This window comes from Podarcis pityusensis (genome assembly GCF_964106645.2).
Source record: "Podarcis pityusensis genome assembly, chromosome: 13".
Taxonomy (NCBI): Eukaryota; Metazoa; Chordata; class Lepidosauria; order Squamata; family Lacertidae; genus Podarcis; species Podarcis pityusensis.
Window position 1 is genome coordinate 46,961,546 of NC_138038.1, and position 21,020 is coordinate 46,982,565.

The window sequence follows — 21,020 nt, forward strand, 5'->3', positions numbered from 1 at the left end:
GGACGCGTGAAAGCAACCACCTGTCTCCTTGATCCTTGCCCATCCTGGCTAATAAAAGCAAGCCGGGAAGGGCTGGGCGATGGGCTTTGCGGGGTGGTGAATGCTTCCCTCTGTGAGGGAACATTCCCAGATCCGCTGAAAGAGGCGGTCATTAAGCCGCTTCTTAAAAAACCATCTTTAGACCCGGCCAGTATGGCCAACTATCGCCCAGTCTCAAATTTTCATTCTTGGGCAAGGTGATTGAGCGCGTGGTTGCTGAACAACTCCAGGCACGCCTGGAGGATGCGGACCATTTGGATCCCTTCCAATCGGGATTCAGGCCTCACCATGGGACTGAAACTGCCTTGGTCGCGCTGGTTGATGATCTCCGGCGAGCTAGGGACAAAGGTGAGAGTTGTTTCCTGGTTCTGCTGGATCTCTCAACGGCCTTTGATACAATCGACCATAACATCCTTCTGGACCGTCTAGAGGGGCTGGGAGCTGGGGGCAGTGTTATACAGTGGTTTCGCCCCTTCCTCCTGGGCCGTGTTCAGAAAGTGGTGGTGGGGGATGAGTGTTCAGACCCCTGGGCCCTCACTTGTGGGGTGCCTCAGGGTTCCGTCCTCTCCCCCATGCTTTTTAACATCTATATGAAGCCGCTGGGAGAGATCATCAGGGGATTTGGACTGGGTGTCCATCAATATGCAGATGATACCCAGCTCTACCTCTCTTTCAAATCAGAACCAGTGAAGGCGGTGAAGGTCCTGTGTGAGTGCCTGGAGGCGGTTGGAGGATGGATGGCGGCTAATGGATTGAAGTTGAATCCTGACAAGACAGAAGTATTATTTTTGGGGGACAGGGGGCGGGCTGGTGTGGAGGACTCCCTGGTCCTGAATAGGGTAACTGTGCCCCTGAAGGACCAGGTGCGCAGCCTGGGAGTCATTTTGGACTCACAGCTGTCCATGGAGGCGCAGGTCAATTCTGTATCCAGGGCAGCTGTCTACCAACTCCACCTGGTACGCAGGCTGAGACCCTACCTGCCGCGGACTGTCTCGCCAGAGTGGTGCATGCTCTAGTTATCTCCCGCTTGGACTACTGCAATGCGCTCTACGTGGGGCTACCTTTGAAGGTGACCCGGAAACTACAACTAATCCAGAATGCGGCAGCTAGACTGGTGACTGGGGGCGGCCGCCGAGACCACATAACACCGGTCTTGAAAGACCTACATTGGCTCCCAGTACGTTTCCGAGCACAATTCAAAGTGTTGGTGTTGACCTTTAAAGCCCTAAACGGCCTCGGCCCAGTATACCTGAAGGAGCGTCTCCACCCCCATCGTTCTGCCTGGACGCTGAGGTCCAGCGCCGAGGGCCTTCTGGCGGTTCCCTCATTGCGAGAAGCAAAGCTACAGGGAACCAGGCAGAGGGCCTTCTCGGTAGTGGTGCCCGCCCTGTGGAACGCCCTCCCATCAGATGTCAAAGCGATAAATAACTACCTGACATTTAGAAGGCATCTTAAGGCAGCCCTGTTCAGGGAAGCTTTTAATCTGTGATATTTTACTGTATTTTTTGTTTCTATGGAAGCCGCCCAGAGTGGCTGGGGAAACCCAGCCAGATGGGTGGGGTACAAATAATAAATTATTATTATTATTATTATTATTATTATTATTATTATTATTCTGGACACAGCACTATGGCATTCAATACCCAAAAGAGTGGTGATCACAAGCAATGCAGTTTGCTTTAAATAAGGATTAGACAAATTCATAGAGGAGAAGGATATCAGTGGGTTCTAGACATGATGGTTGTGTTCTAGTTCTATTGTTAGTATTGTTTCTGAATACCTGGAAACTGCAGGATGGGGGAATGATGTTGCACTCAGGTCCTGCTTGCAAGATTGCAATAGGCATTTGGTTGGTCACTGTGAGAACTGAACACTGGACAATATGGGCCATTGGCCTGATCAAGTAGACTCTTCTTATGCTCTCAATGGGGCCGAATACCTTAAGTTCATTAATAACCCACTATTTTACCCATTGAAATAAATTGATTTAACTTACTTTAGTCAATTCCTTTCAATTCCTAGTATGACCAACATTGGACATTGTCCTAAATCTCTTATTGCCCTCCCCAACACCCCAACCCAATCCAAGCTTTGCAAAGTAGAAGCAGCTGTCATTATGGGGGAAATGGATATTAGATATCTGGTCAAAGAAAATCCACACCAAAAATCAAACAGCTTCTGAGATGGGTGTTCCCGGAATAATAGTACGTCAGAAGTGTAAATGATCTGGGAAGTCATTCCACCGATGATGAGGCCATCTGGCTGGTACCACTCATGTGGAATAGGGAAGGGATCGTTTCCAGGGCACTTCAGAGCTGTTATTTTCTGTGCCCTTCTTGGCAAAAGAAGGAGAACCACCATTAGCCGCAACATCCTAGCAGCAAGGCTTCTCTTCAACTGCAGGCTGTACCTTCTCAAAGGCAAAAACTTGACGTATAAAGGCTAAGCAGACTCTGCATATTCAGCTCCTAAAAGGATACTCTGCAGCCTTGCTTTCAGAATCCAGAAAGCTGCAAATTAATGCCTTGTCAGTGATGAAATGTCAGTGATGAAACTGACAGAGCCCTGTCAGCCTCTTGATCTTACTCCCAGCTTCCAATGGTGCAGAGTTTTATTTAACTTGTTTCTCATTTCTGTGCCTTCCAGAAAGCCCTGGAGGTTTGTCCAGATGAATAATGGGATAATTGCTGGGGGTGATAATGATTGTCTGTAGGACTGAAGCTCTCTGTATAACTCTTTGCACCATAATATGTTGCTCCCACCCACACTGTATCACAAGCCTGTTCTTCTCATTAGAAGCTTTCAGGCTGAGCACATATCAACAACAAAGTGAAGCCCCAAGGGAAGGGTGGCTAACCTTAGGCCATCTAGGTATCACTAGACTACAACGCCTATCATCCTTTACTGACCATTGGCCATGCTGGCTGAGGCTGATAGGCGGCATTTAGAGGGCTGCAGGCTCATCTCACCTGTTAGAAGATGAAGCCATCAGCTTCATATGCTGTGCAAAAGAGTGTTAATTTTGACAAGAAAGTGAAACTAGCAAGTGACGCCATATTTTTCCTCACCACAGTACCTGCATAGTGAACTGCTCAAGCGGATTGTGTGACAATATGATCCCAGAGAAGAACAGAAGAGTAGAACTTTTCATGGTGGCAAACTAAGCAGCAAGGGGTGGTAGTGGTGGTGGTGATGATGGTGCCTGCAGGAACATGCAGGAGAGATGAAGCATTGTAACTCCCCCACCCGTGCCCTTCTCCATAAGGTCCATGCAGGGTGGGATGTGGTTGGCTCTTTATGGTGGAAACTCAGGCTACGCCAGAGAGGAACACCTTTCTGACAGAGATCTCCTCTTCACCAGATGGCCTGGAGACCTACTGCTGCCAATTATGATGCAGCAGAAGCAGCACAGTGATTAGGAATGTGGCCAGAAGTGGCAGTCAGCCAGCTTGCAGTTATTCAGGGTGATTACTGGAGAGCTGTGTGACCTGCCCTGCCCGTTCTTCTGTGATTTGCCTGGGTCACATTTTGGCCATGGGCTGGGTAAGTGAGAAAAAGCAAACCAGAAGTGAAGGCAGGCAGGCAGGTGATTAGGGAGGCAGAGAACTGTCCCCTTGTTGCTGCCACTGCTAGCTGGAAGAGAGGGACAAAGGGAAAATAGGCCCTGTTCTGCTATGGCTGCTGCCCAAAGAGAATCACCCAGCAGCAACCTTCTATAGCAGTCAGATTTAAAGGGAGCAGAGGCATAGGAAGGTCAGGTGGTACCTGGTGTGGAAAATGTCTTGTTACCCCCCCCCCATTGATTCCCCCCCCCCCTGCAAAAATGGTTTTATGTTATTTCATATTTTCTTACAAATGAATGTGGATTCTGGGCCTCTGATAACAAGGAGGCGACTGTGGACAGATACTTAAATCTACAGGATGGACTGTGTTTTGGCTTGTGTTATTTTATTTATATTTATTGTTTATTTATTTAATAAAATTTATTTTTAAAAACCTGCAAAGTGAACCTTTTTTTGAAAATGCCTGCTCCACTGAACTGAAATTTCAGCCTTCATGACATAGGAAAACGGCCAATCAAACAGCTATTTTCATGGAGGAGGCTCAAGATATTAACTGATATGCATGAAATTTCATATACAGCTATATAATCCCTAGTGTAGTAAAATAAGACCTTTGGAGCAGGCATTTTTTAAAAAAAGTTTTTTATGAACCGCCCTAGTAGGGCAGTAATTGTTCCTTGATAATTTGTCACCCCCTCCATGATGGCAGACCCCCCCCCCCTTTCCTACGCCCCTGAAAGGGAGGGGCAGAATGGTTTGCTTGCAGAGGATTTAGAAGTATCTAGCATACAGCCTAATATACAGGATCTAGATATCACTAGGCTAGTTTAATTAACTTTTGACACTTACTGATTCTAGAGATCGAGCACTGTCAAGCCACATGGTCTGGCTTAATACACATGTGTCTGGCAATTTCCAGTTTTAACACTCTAAGTCTTAATGAAAATTCTAACACCTAGAAACTCATAACACTAATAATATTAATAACCACTCCACTTCGTAAGAACAGCATACAGAAGTCCCAGTTTCAGGTTGGGCTTCTTGCTTTTCATTGAAGAGTGGAGCAGGGAAAAAGGTGGAGGAAGCAAAAAGTCTAGGAAATCCAGTGCCCTTAGTAACCTTTCTTAACACTAAAATCCAGCTCTGAGGGCCTTCTGGCAATTCGCTCATTGTAAGGTTACAGGGAATCAGGCAGAGGGCCTTCCTGGTAGTTGCACCCACCTTGTGGAATGCTCTCCTCTCACATGCCAAGGAAACAAACAACTATCTGAATTTTAGAAGACATCTGAAGACAGCCCTTTATAGTGAGGATTTTAATGTTTGATGTTTTAGTGTGGTTTTATAATTTGCTGGAAGCTGCCCAGAGTGACTGGGGCAAAACAGTCAGATGGGCGGCATATAAATAAATAGTAGTAGTAGTAATAGTAGTAGTAGTAGTAGTAGTCATATCATTTAAATTCAAATAGCACATCACAGGACTCCTATATGTTGCCAGTTAGGTAAGAGTGCCTGTTGGTAATGTGGGCTGCTGGGAATTGAAAAGCAACAGAAGAAACCTGAGGAGATACAGGTAGAAATATCTCTAAACTTTGTGGTTGTCTTTGCTGCTAAAGCATTTACCTATATATTAAATAAATTGAAAACAAATGGATTCTTTAATTATTTCTCCGTATTAGTTGTTCTCTGTTGTTCAGTTCAGGCCTGAGTACAATGATGTAGCATTTAGGAGAAAAGATGCAACCAAGTAACCCAGCACTGGAGGCCAAGATGGAGAAGATCTCCACAGCAACCATATTTTTTCCTTTTGTGCTCAGGTAGGTTGGCATGAAGGACACCCACACACTGCAAAATGCCAACATGCTGAAGGTGATGAATTTGGCTTCATTAAAACTATCTGGTAACTTGCGGGCTGTGAATGCCATAATGAAGCTGACAATGGCCAAGAAGCCCATATAGCCCAGGACACAATAAAACATGGCAACTGACCCTTCATTACATTGCACAATGATTTCTCCAGGTACCGACTGCATGTCTAAATCAGGGAATGGGGGAGAGGTTTCCAACCACACAAGACAAATACTTGCTTGAATAAGCAAGCATGAAAGGACAACCCATTGGGCCAGTGGTTTGCCCAAGCACTTCATCAATCTAGATCCAGGCTTTGTGGCTACAAAAGCAAGAACTACGGTGATGGTTTTGGCCAAAACACAAGAAATTGCCATGGAGAAATTAATGCCAAATGTAGGTTGACGGAGAAGGCAGGTTACCTTCCCAGGTTGTCCAAGGAACAGCAAAGAAGAGAGGAAGCAGAGCAGGAGGGAGATGAGGAGAGTGTAGGTGAGGTCTCGGTTGTTGGCTTTGACTATGGGGGTATCTTTGTGCTTAATAAAAGTTCCTAGCACCCAAGTGGTGGTTAGGGAAAAAGCTATGGCAACTGAGACAAAACTGATCCCCAAGGGTTCTTCATAAGATAGGAAGTTTCTAGATTTGGCGATGCAGCCATCTCTGTCATTATTTGGATACTGATCTTCTGGGCATTTGAAGCAGTCATCCATATCTGAAAATTAGAAAAAGGTTCAATTTCAGTTTCAATTCATGTGTAATTTAAGGGAAAGTGTTACCTTTTCTTGAAAACTTAAGTTTCTGCAACTATTCATATGAAAATGAATTTCAGTAGTCTCTCAATCAAACTTACTGTCATAATCATTGGGTTCTGTGTAGATTGTTGTTGTTTTTAAATTAGACTGTGCACTATAATAACCTTTCATGACTTCCTAATGACAACATTTGAAGGCTTAGTCTATGAGAAGAGGAGAAATTTAAAGGTGAATTAAAGGAGAATGTAATGATATATTCTGTTGGTATGGATTTACAAGATGTCTCAAGCAACTGGTGCTTCATACGCAGGAGAGAAAAGGGCATTTCACAGCTTTGGGGCAATGGCAGAAAATGCCCATTCTCCAGTCACCACTCCATGGTATTCTATAGGTTGGGTGTCCTGCCATGAGTACAATTTCATGACAGTATTATTGTTTGGACAAGTGGTTACATGCACACTGGGACAAATTATCACTTATAATAAGGATAAGGATAAGGATAAGGATAAGGATAAGGATAAGGATAAGGATAAGGATAAGGATAATCTTATTTATACCCTGCCCATCTGGCTGGGTTTCCCCAGCCATTCTGGTTGGCTTATAGCATATATTAAAACATAATAAAACTTCCTAATACAGGGTTGCCTGTAAGGTAAAGGGACCCCTGACCCTTAGGTCCAGTCACGGATGACTCTGGGGTTGTGGCGCTCATCTCGCTTTACTGGCCGAGGGAGCTTCCGGGTCATGTGGTCAGCATGACTAAGCCTTTAGATGTCTTCTAAAAGTTGTATAGTTCTTTATCTCCTTGACATCTGAAAGGAGAGTGTTCCACAGGGAGGACACCACTACCGAGCTGTAGTGATAGGGCTGAGTGATAGGGTGGAGATGCTCCTTCAGGTATACTGGGCCGAGTCCCAATGGTCATTGGATATGAAATCTGCATTAAGGTTTTGGGTTGGGGAAATGGTTTCTACATCACCTACCATTCTGTTCCGAAATCTTCCCTTTGGGGCATGGAACACATTCATAGCAACAAAATTTCCCACCTTCCTTCCTTTTCCTCTGATGGCCGGGATGGCAGTGCTCATTACACAAAGAAACAGGCCGCACCTATCCATAAACAGGAAGGGAAATTGGGGCAGAAGAGAGATGTACAAGCTCTCACTCACTCTGTCATTTATCTATCCTTTGATTCACACCAGAGTAGCTGAGAAAGATGGATGCTGAAATGTTTTCCTATTAATTTTTTTGCTTTTAAAAATTAATCTATGTTTCTGTCAGTCACTGTAATAGATAGAGATAAATATGTAGATCCCTACAGAAAACGTACAGCTGCTAACGCATGGCTCAAGAAACTGATATCTCAAGTAATTACCATATTCTATAGAAGCAGAAAGTACCAAAATATGTTCCTTGGGGAAATCTTACATGGATTCTTCCTGAGCATTACTATATTTAAGTATTCTTAAAAGGGTACAAAAAACTTTGCTTTCAAAGTAGGAGTGGAAATATTTAGCATTTGAACTAATATTATAGATCTGGATAAGCCACTACAACCTCAGATTAGGCATTCACCTGAATGATCCATGTAGATAAGGTTTTTTTTTTTTTTCCAGATCAGAGATGCACCTTTAACCAATTATGGATCTTGGTACCCATTTCTTAATGTTCTTAATATTTACCAAATTTTTGTATGGTGGTAGTGCTGCTGTTGTGACCCACAGTGACTCAATGGTGGACCTGACCCACCAGTAAAAGTCCAAAGATCTAGATAAGAGAGCAGCTCCCAAGAACATGCACATACCCCCACCTGGTTAAAGCTGGTGTGCCACACAATTATATCTTCATTAAGAAAGAATCCATTTTCTCCAAGAGCATTGGAATCCTCCACTCTTCCAACTTTAACTCTCTGGAAGGATGTGTTTGGGAATGTGATCATATTCATTATGTCAAATCCACCTCTCACTCCTTTGTTCCCATTAAAGGAAACAGTTTCTCCAGCTGAATTGTTGAATGATGTACTTTGAAGAAATAGATGGAGCTAATTGAAAGAGGAAAATACAGGAGTAGAGATTTGGGTCAGTAGCATATTGCTGACAATGTACTCCAAAACTCTGGATGTTCCCACCCAGTGGTTTCATGTATATGTTAAACAGCATGGTGGATAAAACTGATCCCTGAAGAACCTGACATTGAAGACTCCATGGGGCCAAACAGAACTCCCCAAGTATCACCCTCTGGAAGCAACCATCCAAGTAGGACCAGAAGCAATCCAAAGCAGTGTCCCCCACCCCTAACTCAAACAACCACCACAGGATACCATGGTCAATGGTACCAAACCACTGAGAGATCAAGGATAATTAGCAGGCACACATTTCCCCTGCCTCTTTCCCGAAAGAGGGAATCATACAGGGTGAACAGAGCATTTTGTGTGACAAAATTGGATTCAAATCTCGATTGAAATGGATCTAGAAATTCAGTTTCCTCCAGGTCAACACACTCAGCTTTCAAACATTAGAGAGGATAATATACTTAGCTAAGTTACTTATTTCTGCAGGCCATCAAATTGTCGTATAAACATGGTTTATAAATAAATAAGGGATAGAGAGTGTGCTTTGAATTTTGGAAGTGAGTACTGATTGGATTGGGATTTTAAATGGGGATTTAGAATGCTGGTGAAGTTGCATTTGGAGTAGAAGTGTGTTGGAAAGGTTGTGGCAGAGTTAGTGAGACATGAAGCATTATTAATGGTAAATGGTTTAGGATAAATGTTGAGGGAAGCTTTTGTTTAGATATATTCAGAAGAGTAGAGTAGGTAGGGATGTTTCTATGAACAAAAGTAGCATCAAAAGGTACATAATGGAAGCTATATAATTTTGTGCACTGAATAATTACTTTGGCTTTCAATAAAATTGTTTCCTCATACGCATATGCCTCTCGCTCTAGAGTAATTAATCATTCAGAGACTTTGCATTTGTGGGGTCAGTGAAGGCAGCTGAAAAATCCACTCCCACGAGTGCCCTGCCTCCCACTGATAGGCATTAGCATGTTGTGGAGGGGGGAGTGTTGCAAAAGAAGCCATATTTCGTTAAATGTAAGGTATTTATGTGACCATATAAAAAGAAGAATCAATGCAGCGAGAGAAGAATGATTTCTCCCCCCCCCCCAAAAAAAAATACAGGATGAAATAAGATTCCACAATTTCATCACCATTCATAAAGGATTGTAGTCTCAACTTTTACAACATTGTATCTGTGCAATCCCATACACAAGTTTAGATGTGGGGATATTACCTGCCAAGGCTGGATATCCTGAAGGTCAGATCTTCTGCTACCCACCATTGCTCTGTGCTCAGATCTTGTTGAGTAAATGGCATGCAAAGCATGAGCAACAGCATAGACAGCATTATAGATATTATAGCTGTTGCCAGTCATGTCCATTTCAAACAGATGCCTCGGAAGACTATTTAGCATTTCCTCTCTGCTACATGCCCCATCAGCCTTCACTGCCACATTCAGATCTGGAAATGAACAGTCAAATGCTTGCTCCCAGAAGTCATTGAGAAAACCATCTCTTTTGTTCCAGCCAGGTTTTATGTTCTGAAGAAATTCCCCAAACTCTGGAAGCTCTTTTGTGTGAATGGTGAAGGAAATGGCACCTTGGAAGAGCTGAAAACCCAAGGCTCGCTGAAAGCTCGTTGTTATGAAATCAGTCTGGGTTGTCATTATCCACACTTTTCTAAATGTTGACATCTCTGTATTTCCAGTATCTTGAATGGCAATAAAAGCTCTCAGCCATGCCATTGTCAAATACTGCCCATTGATGATGCATGTATTGGATCCATAACCTAAGAAAGATGCATGGATGCTTGAGAATATAGCAACAACTTCATCCAAGTCATTCCAGTTGTTATGTGCTGGGAGTCTTAGTGTGAATGCTGAACAGATTTCATGCTGGGAAAACAATGCTTCCAGGGTCTGTAAGAATTGTTCTCCACTATCATCATCTGCAGCAAATAGGCCTACCCATGTCCATCCGAAATGTCGAAGCAAGTGGACAATCCCATTGTACTGGTGGGATTCATTTGGGACCATGTGGTAAAATGATTGAAACTGTGTCGTCTGTCTGTCCTCTAGGGCAAATGAACCGTAAGTGAGCTACAAGGTAATACACATATTTCATAGAGGTAAGTATAGAGTCCACCATTAAATTAAATTAGAGTCCATTAAATCAAATCCGATAAAAGACTTTATAACTTTAGAATGATTTAAAGTTAACAACTCTTTTGGATGAATTTTTCCAAAGTTATTCACCTGCGGTGGAACTTTAGTATTTTGCTACTTTCTCATATTCCCTTCAGAAACGTAACAATATTCCAGAATGATAATTAAAATTAAGGGTTGCATTCAAATAAGTTTACTTAATATGGAGCCATTAAAATCAACAGACATATCCGTGTCATAATGACCATTTGTTTCCATGACTCTACATTGAGAAAGCCAATATTTGACATAACCCAAAATGCAGAAATTAAACCTACTCAAGAAGTAATAGATGAAACTAGGCTTTTGCAGGTCAGCTGCATCTGCAGGAGTTCCAGACAGATGTAATTAAGTTTTATTTTCTATTAATATTGTTGGCTCTACTACTGTTTATTTTGTTTTCTACTACTATTTATTTTGTTTTTGTTTTTCTGTGTATTACTTTCGAACCTAGCAGTTCGAAAGCACCCCCAGGTGCAAGTAGATAAATAGGGACCGCTTACCAGTGGGAAGGTAAACGGCGTTCCGTGTGCTGCGCTGGCTCGCCAGATGCAGCTTGTCACGCTGGCCACGTGACCCGGAAATGTCTGCGGACAGCGCTGGCTCCCGGCCTATAGAGTGAGATGAGCGCACAACCCTAGAGTCTGGCAAGACTGGCCCGTTCGAGCAGGGGTACCTTTACCTTTACCTGTATTACTTATGTCAAAATTAAAGTAATAAAACAACTAAACCACAACACAAGAGCAATAACAGTTTACGCTCAGAATTTCAAGAGAACATGTAGCTTGGAAATGTCTCCACACTGTCATCTATACATCCTACCTGTGGAATCTTATAGAGACCTAGAATTTCTGATATCAGAGAAGAGGTTTCTGCATCATATCCTCCGATGACAGCTATGAGGTTTTTCTGGGTGTCCCATTTGTAGTTGGCGACAAATGTGTGTGATTTGAAGAGCAGATCCAGAGTGGCACGATAGGTCATCCTTGGATTGGAGTAGCTGTCGAGGATGTGGAATCCAAGTGTGACATTGGTCAAGATGTTGGGGTTCTTGTTGATCTCACTGATGGTGTATGCCAAGGCCAGGACATGCTGGTAAAACTTTATCACCAAGCTGCCAATAAAGTTAAAAGACTATTTCAGAGGACAGTTCTTCAGTATCAGAGGGAAGCATCTTTGCCAAACTACAATTTTTCTGCAAAGTGGATACAAAGTGTATTGTTCTGGGGAGGACATCTGAAGGCAACCCGGCATAGAGACATTTTTAATGTTTAATGTATGTCTTACTGTGTTTTTATATTTTGTTGGAAGCAGGACAGAGTGGCTGGGGCAACCCAGTCAGATGGGCAGGATACAAATAAAAAATTATGGTGGTGGTGGTGGTGGTAGTGGTGGTGAGACAACCTAGACCCACCTCAGCTGAACGCTTTCTCAGCGATAGTGTTTGAATTTGCTTTTGTATAGGGAAGTTTTTAAAGTTTGATGTTTGTTAAAAAATTCTAAGGTCTCGAATATAGAATAAATATTCACAAATGTCTAAATATTCACATAAATCTATAAACCATGTGTCTGAAATAGTACAGGAGAGCAATCCTGAAGCCATTTTGACTCCATAAATGACCTCAAATATTCCTCTGCAGTAAGGGAGGCAAAGGGGAAAAGCTTCCCCATTGTTTTTTCACTTACAAATCCTTCAAATCTTGTTTTAATGTCATGTTTGTGTAGGGACGCGGGTAGCGCTGTGGGTAAAACCTCAGCGCCTAGGGCTTGCCGATCGCATGGTCGGAGGTTCGAATCCCCGCAGCAGGGTGAGCTCCCGTCGTTCGGTCCCAGCTCCTGCCCACCTAGCAGTTCAAAAGCACTCTTAAGTGCAAGTAGATAAATAGGGACCGCTTTCTAGCGGGAAGGTAAACGGCGTTTCCATGTGCTGCGCTGGTGCCAGCTCGCCAGAGCAGCTTCGTCACGCTGGCCAAGTGACCCGGAAGTGTCTCCAGACAGCGCTGGCCCCCGGCCTCTTAAGTGAGATGGGCGCACAACCCTAGAGTCGGACACGACTGGCCCGTACGGGCAGGGGTACCTTTACCTTGTGTATGGATAGGGTGAGTCTGTGACCTGGATTCAGGAGCTAAAGTATTAACCATCACAAAAAATTGCCTGACTGCCCAGGTAATGCAATCAGTGACCATTATCAGTTATCCTGTCAGACAGGATTTTCATTGTAGACCGCCTCCTATGATGTATGTATGATGTTTTTGAGGTGGTATTTGACTAAGAGGCTTGGGCAATGTCAAAAGTCTTTAAAGGCTCTTGCACACTTTTGTTAAGGGTCTCTCCCTCCTTGGAAGGAGGGGAGCGAACTCTAATGCAACAGAAAAAAATAAATATCTGCCTTGCTTTCCACTGGATCCAGCCTCCAACCTTTCTTCTCTGACTGATCATGGACTTAGGGGACTCAGAGTCCCATGGAGAGTTGGGCAGCAAAAGCCAAAGCCCAATTTTTACATCAGGGGTCAGCAAACCTTTTTAGCAGGGGCCTGGTCCACTGTCCCTCAGACCTTGTGGGGGGCTGGACTATATTTGGGGGAGGGGGGATGAACGAATTCCTATGCCCCACAAATAACCCAGAGATGCATCTTAAATAAAAGCACACATTCTACTCATGTAAAAACACCAGCCAGGCCCCACAAATAACGCAGAGATGCATTTTAAATAAAAGGACACATTCTACTCATGTGATAACACGCTTATTCCCAGACCGTCTGCGGGCTGGATTTAGAAGGTGATAGGGCCGGATCCAGCCCCCGAGCCTTAGTTTGCCTACCCATGTTTTACATCATGTCCTATTGTGTTTTTAATAATCTGTTGTGAGTTCTCCAGAGTGGCTGGGGCAACCCTGCCAGATGGGCAACTTATTATTATTATTATTATTATTATTATTATTATTATTATTATTGAATAGCAGTGGCTGGAAACCACAGGAATGCGGAGCTCTTACTTCTGGGCTTCCCTTAGATATTGGGTTGGTCACAGTGAGAAGATGTCATTGTTCTGATCCAGCAGTTTCATCTTATATTTTTAACTGACATGGTTAACGTAGGTTCATTAATCTACTCTGACACATCCCAAAGTTGTAGCCATTGAAATTTATTGACTTTACTTACTGAAATATATTTCTTTCAGTGGGTATTCTAAGAGTATGTCCAACACGGGATATCATCCTAAATCTCTCGTCAATAATAATAATAATAATAATAATAATAGTCCAACTTCTAAATTAGAAGCACCAGTCATCAGGGAGAACGACATATTAGTTATCTCTTCAAGCAGACATGGAACGAAAAGAACAAAATTCATACTCTGAAACATCAATTAGCTTCTGAGAAGGGTGCTCCTGGAAGAAAAGTTCCTCAGACATGTAAATGATATGGGAAGCAATTTCACCTATGAGGATGCCACCTGGCTGATACCACTCATGTGGAATAGGGAAAGGATCATTTGCAGGACATGTTTTGCATTCCCTTTTAGGCAACAGAAGCAGGAACACAATGAACCACAGCATCCTGGCAGCAAAGCTCCTCTTTCACTGCTGGCTCTCCTGTGTCTTATCTAAAGCAGCATCCTGGCTGGAACAAGATAAACAGACTTTGCATATTTACTTCCAAAAAGGAAACTCTGCGGTCTTACTTTCAGCATCCAAAGAGTTTCAGATGCATTCAGGGATGGCCAGCACTCTGATTTGAAGCCTTAACTAGTCACATGGACTGCCAGTAAGAAAATTGCAGAGCCCTGTCAGCCTCTTGTTCCTACTCCCAGCTTCCAATAATTCTTATTTCTGTGCTTTCTGGAAAGCCCTGGAGGTTTGGCCAGATGGATAATTGCAGGGGGTGATAATGATACCTGCAGGACTGAATCTCTGAGTAGCACTCTGAACAGAAAACATGCTGGATCCTCCCCACCTGCTGATTGCAGCACAAGCCTGCTCTGTCCCTTAGTGAGACAAGGAGTGGCTACCAGGCTGTGAAAAAATCAATAGGAAAAGGAGGCCTTCATACAGGGGTGGTTAACCTGTGACCCTCCAAATGTTGCTGGACTACATCTCATCATCCATGACTGACTATTTACTATTCTCACTGAGTTTGATGGAGCAATTGGACTATCAGGAAGTAAAACATTTTACTGCTGGGCAGCTTCCAACAAAATATTAAAATACATTTCTGGGAAGGCTCTGGGGCTGTAGCCTGGTTATGAAATTATAGAGATACCTCGGGTTACATATGCTCCAGGTTACATACGCTTCAGGTTACAGACTCCGCTTCAGGTTACAGACTCTGCTAACCCAGAAATACTGCTTCAGGTTAAGAATTTTGCTTCAGAATGAGAACAGAAATCATACTCCGGCAGCAGGAGGCCCCAGTAGCTAAAGTGGTGCTTCAGGTTAAGAACAGTTTCAGGTTAAGAATGGACCTCTGGAACGAATTTAATACTTAACCCAAGGTACCACTGTATAGCGGATTAGATAATTGAAAGGGGAGATGATTCTTTTGTCAGAACTGAGGGTTCATCCATGCTTTGTCTTCTCCCGCTGCTCTCCCCTAGGGAAAAACTGCTCTTTAGCATTCAATTGGAGCAAACAGAAATTCAGGTTTCTCCTGGATTATATTTTGCTTCATATTTTGGTTTGGAAAGTGAAAAAATAGATTACTTCTCATTAAAATGCAAACAAAATCATATCCCACACACATGAACACATGAACACATGAACACATTTCTGGCTGTGATTCATGGTCCTGGTTGAAGAGACTTCCTTATTCAGCCTTTTGCTTATTAAGTAAGGTGACAAATTTATGGGCTGAACTTTTCAAAAGGACAAAATAAAGGGAGGTTTCTAAGGAAGTGGAATAAAACCAGATACATGAGGTGGACCCATTGAAGATCACTCCAGAAAGGAACATTCAGGAATGCTCTGTCTTCATTTTTGAAGCTATGAAGCAAACACAACACCCTATAGATAATTATTTTGATGAACTCTAATTGGAGGCACCAAGAATTGAACATGTCTCCATTTTTTGTATGTCAAGCATGTGCCCCACCAGTGAGCATTTCCCTCTGTGGACGGAAGGAGTTCTGCTACTGTCCCAATGAGGAAGAGATATGTAGTGTAACTTGCTGACTTCCCACTGACAAAGCCAGCCCTACTATTTCAGACCAAAGTAAAAAATAAAAATAGAAATTTGTGCCATAATAACATGATTTTTGGAGGTGTGTTGTCTTGCATGTGTGTGTTGGAGGTGTGTTGTCCAGGATGTATTGGACGGCTTATCATCAATCCTATTTACCATTATCTCTTGCTGCTAATTCACATGGGAGGGGGAAAGACTGCCAGACATTGCTTGACATTGCTGGACTTTGCTTAGTGCCATGATGGTGTTATTCATACCTTTTGAAGGCTTTAGCCTAGAATGAGAGAGAGAGGGAAGTGCATGACCTGCTACATCAATAGCGTAGTAAGGAAAAGCTAGGAATTTTAATAATAATAATAATAATAATAATAATAATAATAATAATAATTCATAAGCACTTGAAAATGTCTTCCAATATTTTCTTATTACAAATATAGATAGCTTTTTCAAATAATACCTCTCACAATTTAGACAAAACACTCACAAACATGTAAGTCATAAACAATGTTACAAACAAAGAACTCATCACAGCAGAGGAAGGAGTTTGGGATGGAATTAGGCTTTCCAGGCCTCTCTATGTTCCTAGGTCACACTCCTCACTGACCCAACTCAGAACCCCAAACACTTTTGCCTTTCTGCATTTTACCCTTGAAGTCTAATAAGTCCTCTTGCTTATATGGATGGAGGATAGACAGCAGCCTAAAAGTGTGTGTAGAAAATAGCCTGCTATACAAATATCAAAATAATAAAATATGTGTTTAATGTGCATAAAATGTAATGTTTGTAGCATTTTGCAAAAACTGGAATGCATTTCTAATTTAAGACAGTTTTGCAGTAAAACTTATTTGAACTCATTCTTGTGGTGGAGCCTACTCATGTCTAGTCTGCAGAGGGTCTAAATCAAGGAATTCAGCAGAAATAATTAATGCAAGTGGCTACGAGATGTTTGGGGGTGTGGTCCTTGCAATGCAAATATTTCCCCACTCCTGAAAATTGCAATATTAGAAAAACCAGCACAAGCTATTGTGACTATGCCAGAAAAGAAAAGAAAAAAGGGCACTGAGTAGCCATTAAATGCAGCAGTAAGAAGAGAGGCATGGGGGGGGGATGTTAGTAACTATGGTGTAGAGGTAAGGATCTTGTAGAGGAGGGTCTTCTCATCTGGGTAGCCCAGAAGCTCTATATACACTGCCCAGGCTTCTGCCCCAGAGAGGTCACTTTCATGCTGCAAAGACAGCAAAAACAATGAGGGAGGCAACAACCAATCCCCTCCTAGCAGAAGGAAAACAAGAAGGGAACCAATCTAACTTCTCAATGCCAGAATTTCCAAAGACTGTGAGCAGCCACCAAGAAGGCCCTGAATGGAGAAGTAATGTATTTGCTCCTACAATAAATATCCAGGTGGGGAAAGAGAACTATATTATTATCTTTTCCTTAGTTGCTCCTTGCTGTTAAGCTCTGGCCTGAACAAAATTATGTAGCATTTTGGCGAAAATATGCAACCCAGTAAACCAGCACTAGAGGCCAAAATGGAGAAAATCTCCACAGCCACCATGTATTTCCCTCTGGTACTCAGGTAAGTTGGAAGGAATGAAACCCACACACTGCAAAATGCCAACATGCTGAAGGTAATGAACTTGGCTTCATTAAAACTATCAGGTAACTTGCGGGCTAGGAATGCCACAATGAAACTAGCAATGGCTAGGACGCCCATGTAGCCGAGAACACAGTAAAACATGGTGACTGACCCTTCATTGCATTGCAGAATGATTTCTTCTGTTACTGAGAGTATGTCTAAATCAGGGAAAGGGGGAGACGTTGCTAACCACATAGTACAAATACAGGCTTGAATAAGAGAGCAGGAAAGGACAATAGAGTTGGAGAGGTTCCCCCCCACCCATTTCTTCATTCTGGATCCGGGCTTTGTGGCCATGAATGCTAAAGAAACAACGGTAGTCTTTGCCAGCAAGCAAGAAACAGCCACTGAGAAGATGATGCCAAAAGATGGTTGACGAAGAAGACAGGTCACTTTCCCAGGTTTGCCCAGGAACATCAAAGATGAGAGGAAACAGAGCAAAAGGGAGACCAGGAGAGTGTAGGTGAGGTCCTTGTTGTTGGCTTTGACAATGGGGGTATCTCTGTGCTTAATAAAGATTCCGAACACCCACACTGTAATCAAGGAAAAAGAAATAGCAAGGGAGGCTAAACTGATCCCTAAAGGTTCTTCATAAGACAGAAAGCTTTTTATTTTTGGGTTGCATCCGTCTCTCTTCATGTTGGAATATTGATGTTTTGGGCAGTTCAAACAGTAGCTCATGTCTGAAATATAGAAACAGATCTTATTTTGATTCGAATTCATTAATAAGTCATGGATATTCACAGCAATCAAAATTGTATCTTTACTCAGACATCCCACTAAGTTAAGTGGGTTTTCCTTGTGTCAAGAAACTTTGTCTAGGTTTGAATGCTTCTTGCACTCTTAATTTCTGAAAGATTTCTGGAACCAGTCTGATTCCAGGACTGACTGGCTAGCCAGGGCACTATATTGTAACAAAGATAATTTAACTATTGAAAATAGTGTTCCAGAATTATTCTGAATTATTCAACCCTGTACAATGGAAAAAGTCACCTACCAATCTGGTTTGAAATCTTCCCATCAGGGCATTGCTCACAGTCATAGCAGCAAAATTTATCCCCTTCCTTCCTTTTCTTCTGATAACCAGGGGGGCAGTAGTCATTACACACAGAAACAGGAAGCATCTATCAATAAACAGGAAATGTGTTTAGAACTGAACTTTTTTAAAAAACACAAACAAACAAACATCAAAACGTAAGTAGTCTGAGGTTGTCTTCCAATTGAGAAAAGTGACTGGTGGGGCATAAAAGATTTGCATCTAGATCCCACTGAACCCTACTATATATTTCTTCAAAGTGTACCCTAACTTCCCACCTGGTTAAATGTTCTGTGCCACATTATTATATCTTCATTAATGATGAATTCTTTTCCTCCGAGGTCTTTGGGATGCACACTTCCAGCTTTCACTCTCTGGAATGACCTGTTTTTATATGTGACTATGTTCACAATGTCAAATCCTCCTTCTACTTCCCTTTCGTCATTGAAGAACATTGCTTCTCCAACTGAGTTGTTAAAAGAAATGCCTTGAAGAAATGGGTAGAGCTAACAGAAAGAAGAAAAACAATAAATTCCAAAGAGATAATAATATTTTGGAGACTTCAAACAAATATTTTATGACAGGTATTTTGCACATGAGCTGTAGATGACACCTAGCTCAATTTCTCAGTTGAGACCAGGAGAATTTGGAACATGCAGCAGGCCTCTGCAATCTACTTGACAAGGGTGAATAAATGGAATCTGAATCCTGATAAGGTATTTCCACCTTTATAAGTAGGATGGGACCCTCATACATTCACTCTTAGAGACCTGCACAAGCTGCCAATTTGTTTCCATCTTGAACTTGAGTTTTTATAAATAAGATGGAAAGCTATAAAGATCTTTGGACCCAGGTCCTTGAGGAACACCCTCTGCCCATTCAAGTTGTTTGTGTATGCCTTTGCAATAAGTTCCTGATTTAATATGTATTGACATTTTGCAATAGTACATTCAGTGAAATGATAATAATGAAAACAACGAACTTTGAGACACTACCTGCCAAGGCTTGAGATGCTGAAGTTCAGATTTTCTGCTAGCCAATATTCCTTTGTGATTGGTTCTGGATGTGTCAATAACATGCAGTGCATGTGCTACACTATACACAGCGTTGTAGATGCTGTAGCTGTGGCCCGTCATGTGCATTTCAAAGAGAGCATCAGGAAGACTCTCAAGACTTTCCTCTCCCGTACAACTTTTTTCTGTTGGTATGCCAGGATTGGGAAGGGAACAGTCAAATGCTTGCTCCCAAAAATCTTTGAGAAAACCATCTCCTTTGTTCTTGTATGGTTTAATGTTTTGGAGAAATTCTTTGAAGCCTGGGGGGTCTTTTGAATGAATGGTGAAAGAAATGGCACCATCGAACTGCTGTAAATCCATGGTTCTTTGAAGGCCTGATAACATAAAATCAATCTGGGTTGTCATAATCCACACCTTTCCCAACAACGTGGTTTTTCCCTTGTGAGGGTCTCCCCAAAAAAAGAAAACAGTCATCAGCCATGTAAATGTTAAATTTTCTCCATACAAAATGAAAACACTAACTGTAGTTTTAATGTAATGTACATATATATTTGAGATAATGAAAGGAAAAGCATCTAAGTCCTTCAGACTTGCTTGTTCTGGGAGTCTCTGTGTGAAAGCTGAACATACATTATGCAGGGAAAAGTAGTGTTCCAGGGTCTGCAGGAAATTTTCTCCAGTGGCACCATCTACAACAAAGAGTCCAACCCATGTCCATCCAAAATGCTGAAGTAGCCAGACAATCCCCATATATTGTGGGGCTTCAGTGGGGACCATGCGGTAAAAGGAGGGGACCTGACCTGGATTACTCTCTTCTGGGTGAAATGTGCCATACATGAACTGAAAGAGAATTTACAAACAGAGAGAGTTTAGGACCAGTATTTAAATGCTAGCAGTTTTTATGGAACAAATAATTGTTGAACGAATTTGCAGGCTTAGCAGACATGTTGTTGTTTTGTCTAGTCGTTTAGTCGTGTCCGACTCTTCGTGACCCCATGGACCAGAGCACGCCAGGCACTCCTATCTTTCACTGCCTCCCACAGTTTGGTCAAACTCATGCTGGTAGCTTCAAGAACACTGTCCAACCATCTCGTCCTCTGCTGTCCCCTTCTCCTTCTGCCCTCAATCTTTCCCAACATCAGGGTCTTTTCCAGGGAGTTAGCAGACATATCCTCCACTAAATAATATTAAATCTGATCAAGGAAGGAGTGCACTTACATTAGTACTTGCATTGTGCTCTTGGTCATTCTTTACGATAGGTGGCAAACTTTATACTCCTGGACCTCCACATTTGGATGATGTGACCCTTTTGTCCAAGCCAAGCTGACCTGCTTTTCACAATGGCCTCCACTAAGTGTTCTGCAAGGCATGCATAGGGCAAAAAAGCCACCTGATGTCACCTGACAAACAGGGCCCATGTAGAGCAGGGGAGATAGTGATCTAGTCTGCTTCCCCACTCCATGACTTGGAAGGAGAACATGTGTCACATGGAACAACCTCTTCATGGGGAGGATTCCTTCTCAATTTTGCAAGAATTGTCTCCTCAGTTCTAGAATACATGGTAGGCTCTCTGAAACAGGCAGTTGCTATGCAACACATAACGAGAAGTGTGACTAAGAGGACATGTTTAACACACACATCCCTGCTTCCTCCACCACCTTATTAACATCACATTGGCATACAAATACTTA

At 42.5% G+C, this 21,020-nt stretch overlaps 1 protein-coding gene across 1 annotated transcript; it reads right to left on the reverse strand.

Moving 5' to 3' along the window:
• Window positions 1–11,229: 11,229 nt before the first annotated feature.
• Window positions 11,230–20,810, reverse strand: LOC308461937 (vomeronasal type-2 receptor 26-like; the record flags this gene model as incomplete). The annotated part of the gene is made up of 7 exons (XM_080979105.1): window positions 20,548–20,810; window positions 19,309–20,169; window positions 18,592–18,819; window positions 18,275–18,401; window positions 17,261–17,960; window positions 13,818–13,979; window positions 11,230–11,575 (listed from the first exon to the last, which is right to left on the reverse strand). Exons 2-7 carry the CDS (start codon window positions 20,164–20,166, stop codon window positions 11,230–11,232), a joined length of 2,421 nt encoding a protein of 806 aa, XP_080835231.1. The 5' UTR covers window positions 20,167–20,169; window positions 20,548–20,810.
• Between the last annotated feature and the right edge of the window lie 210 nt (window positions 20,811–21,020).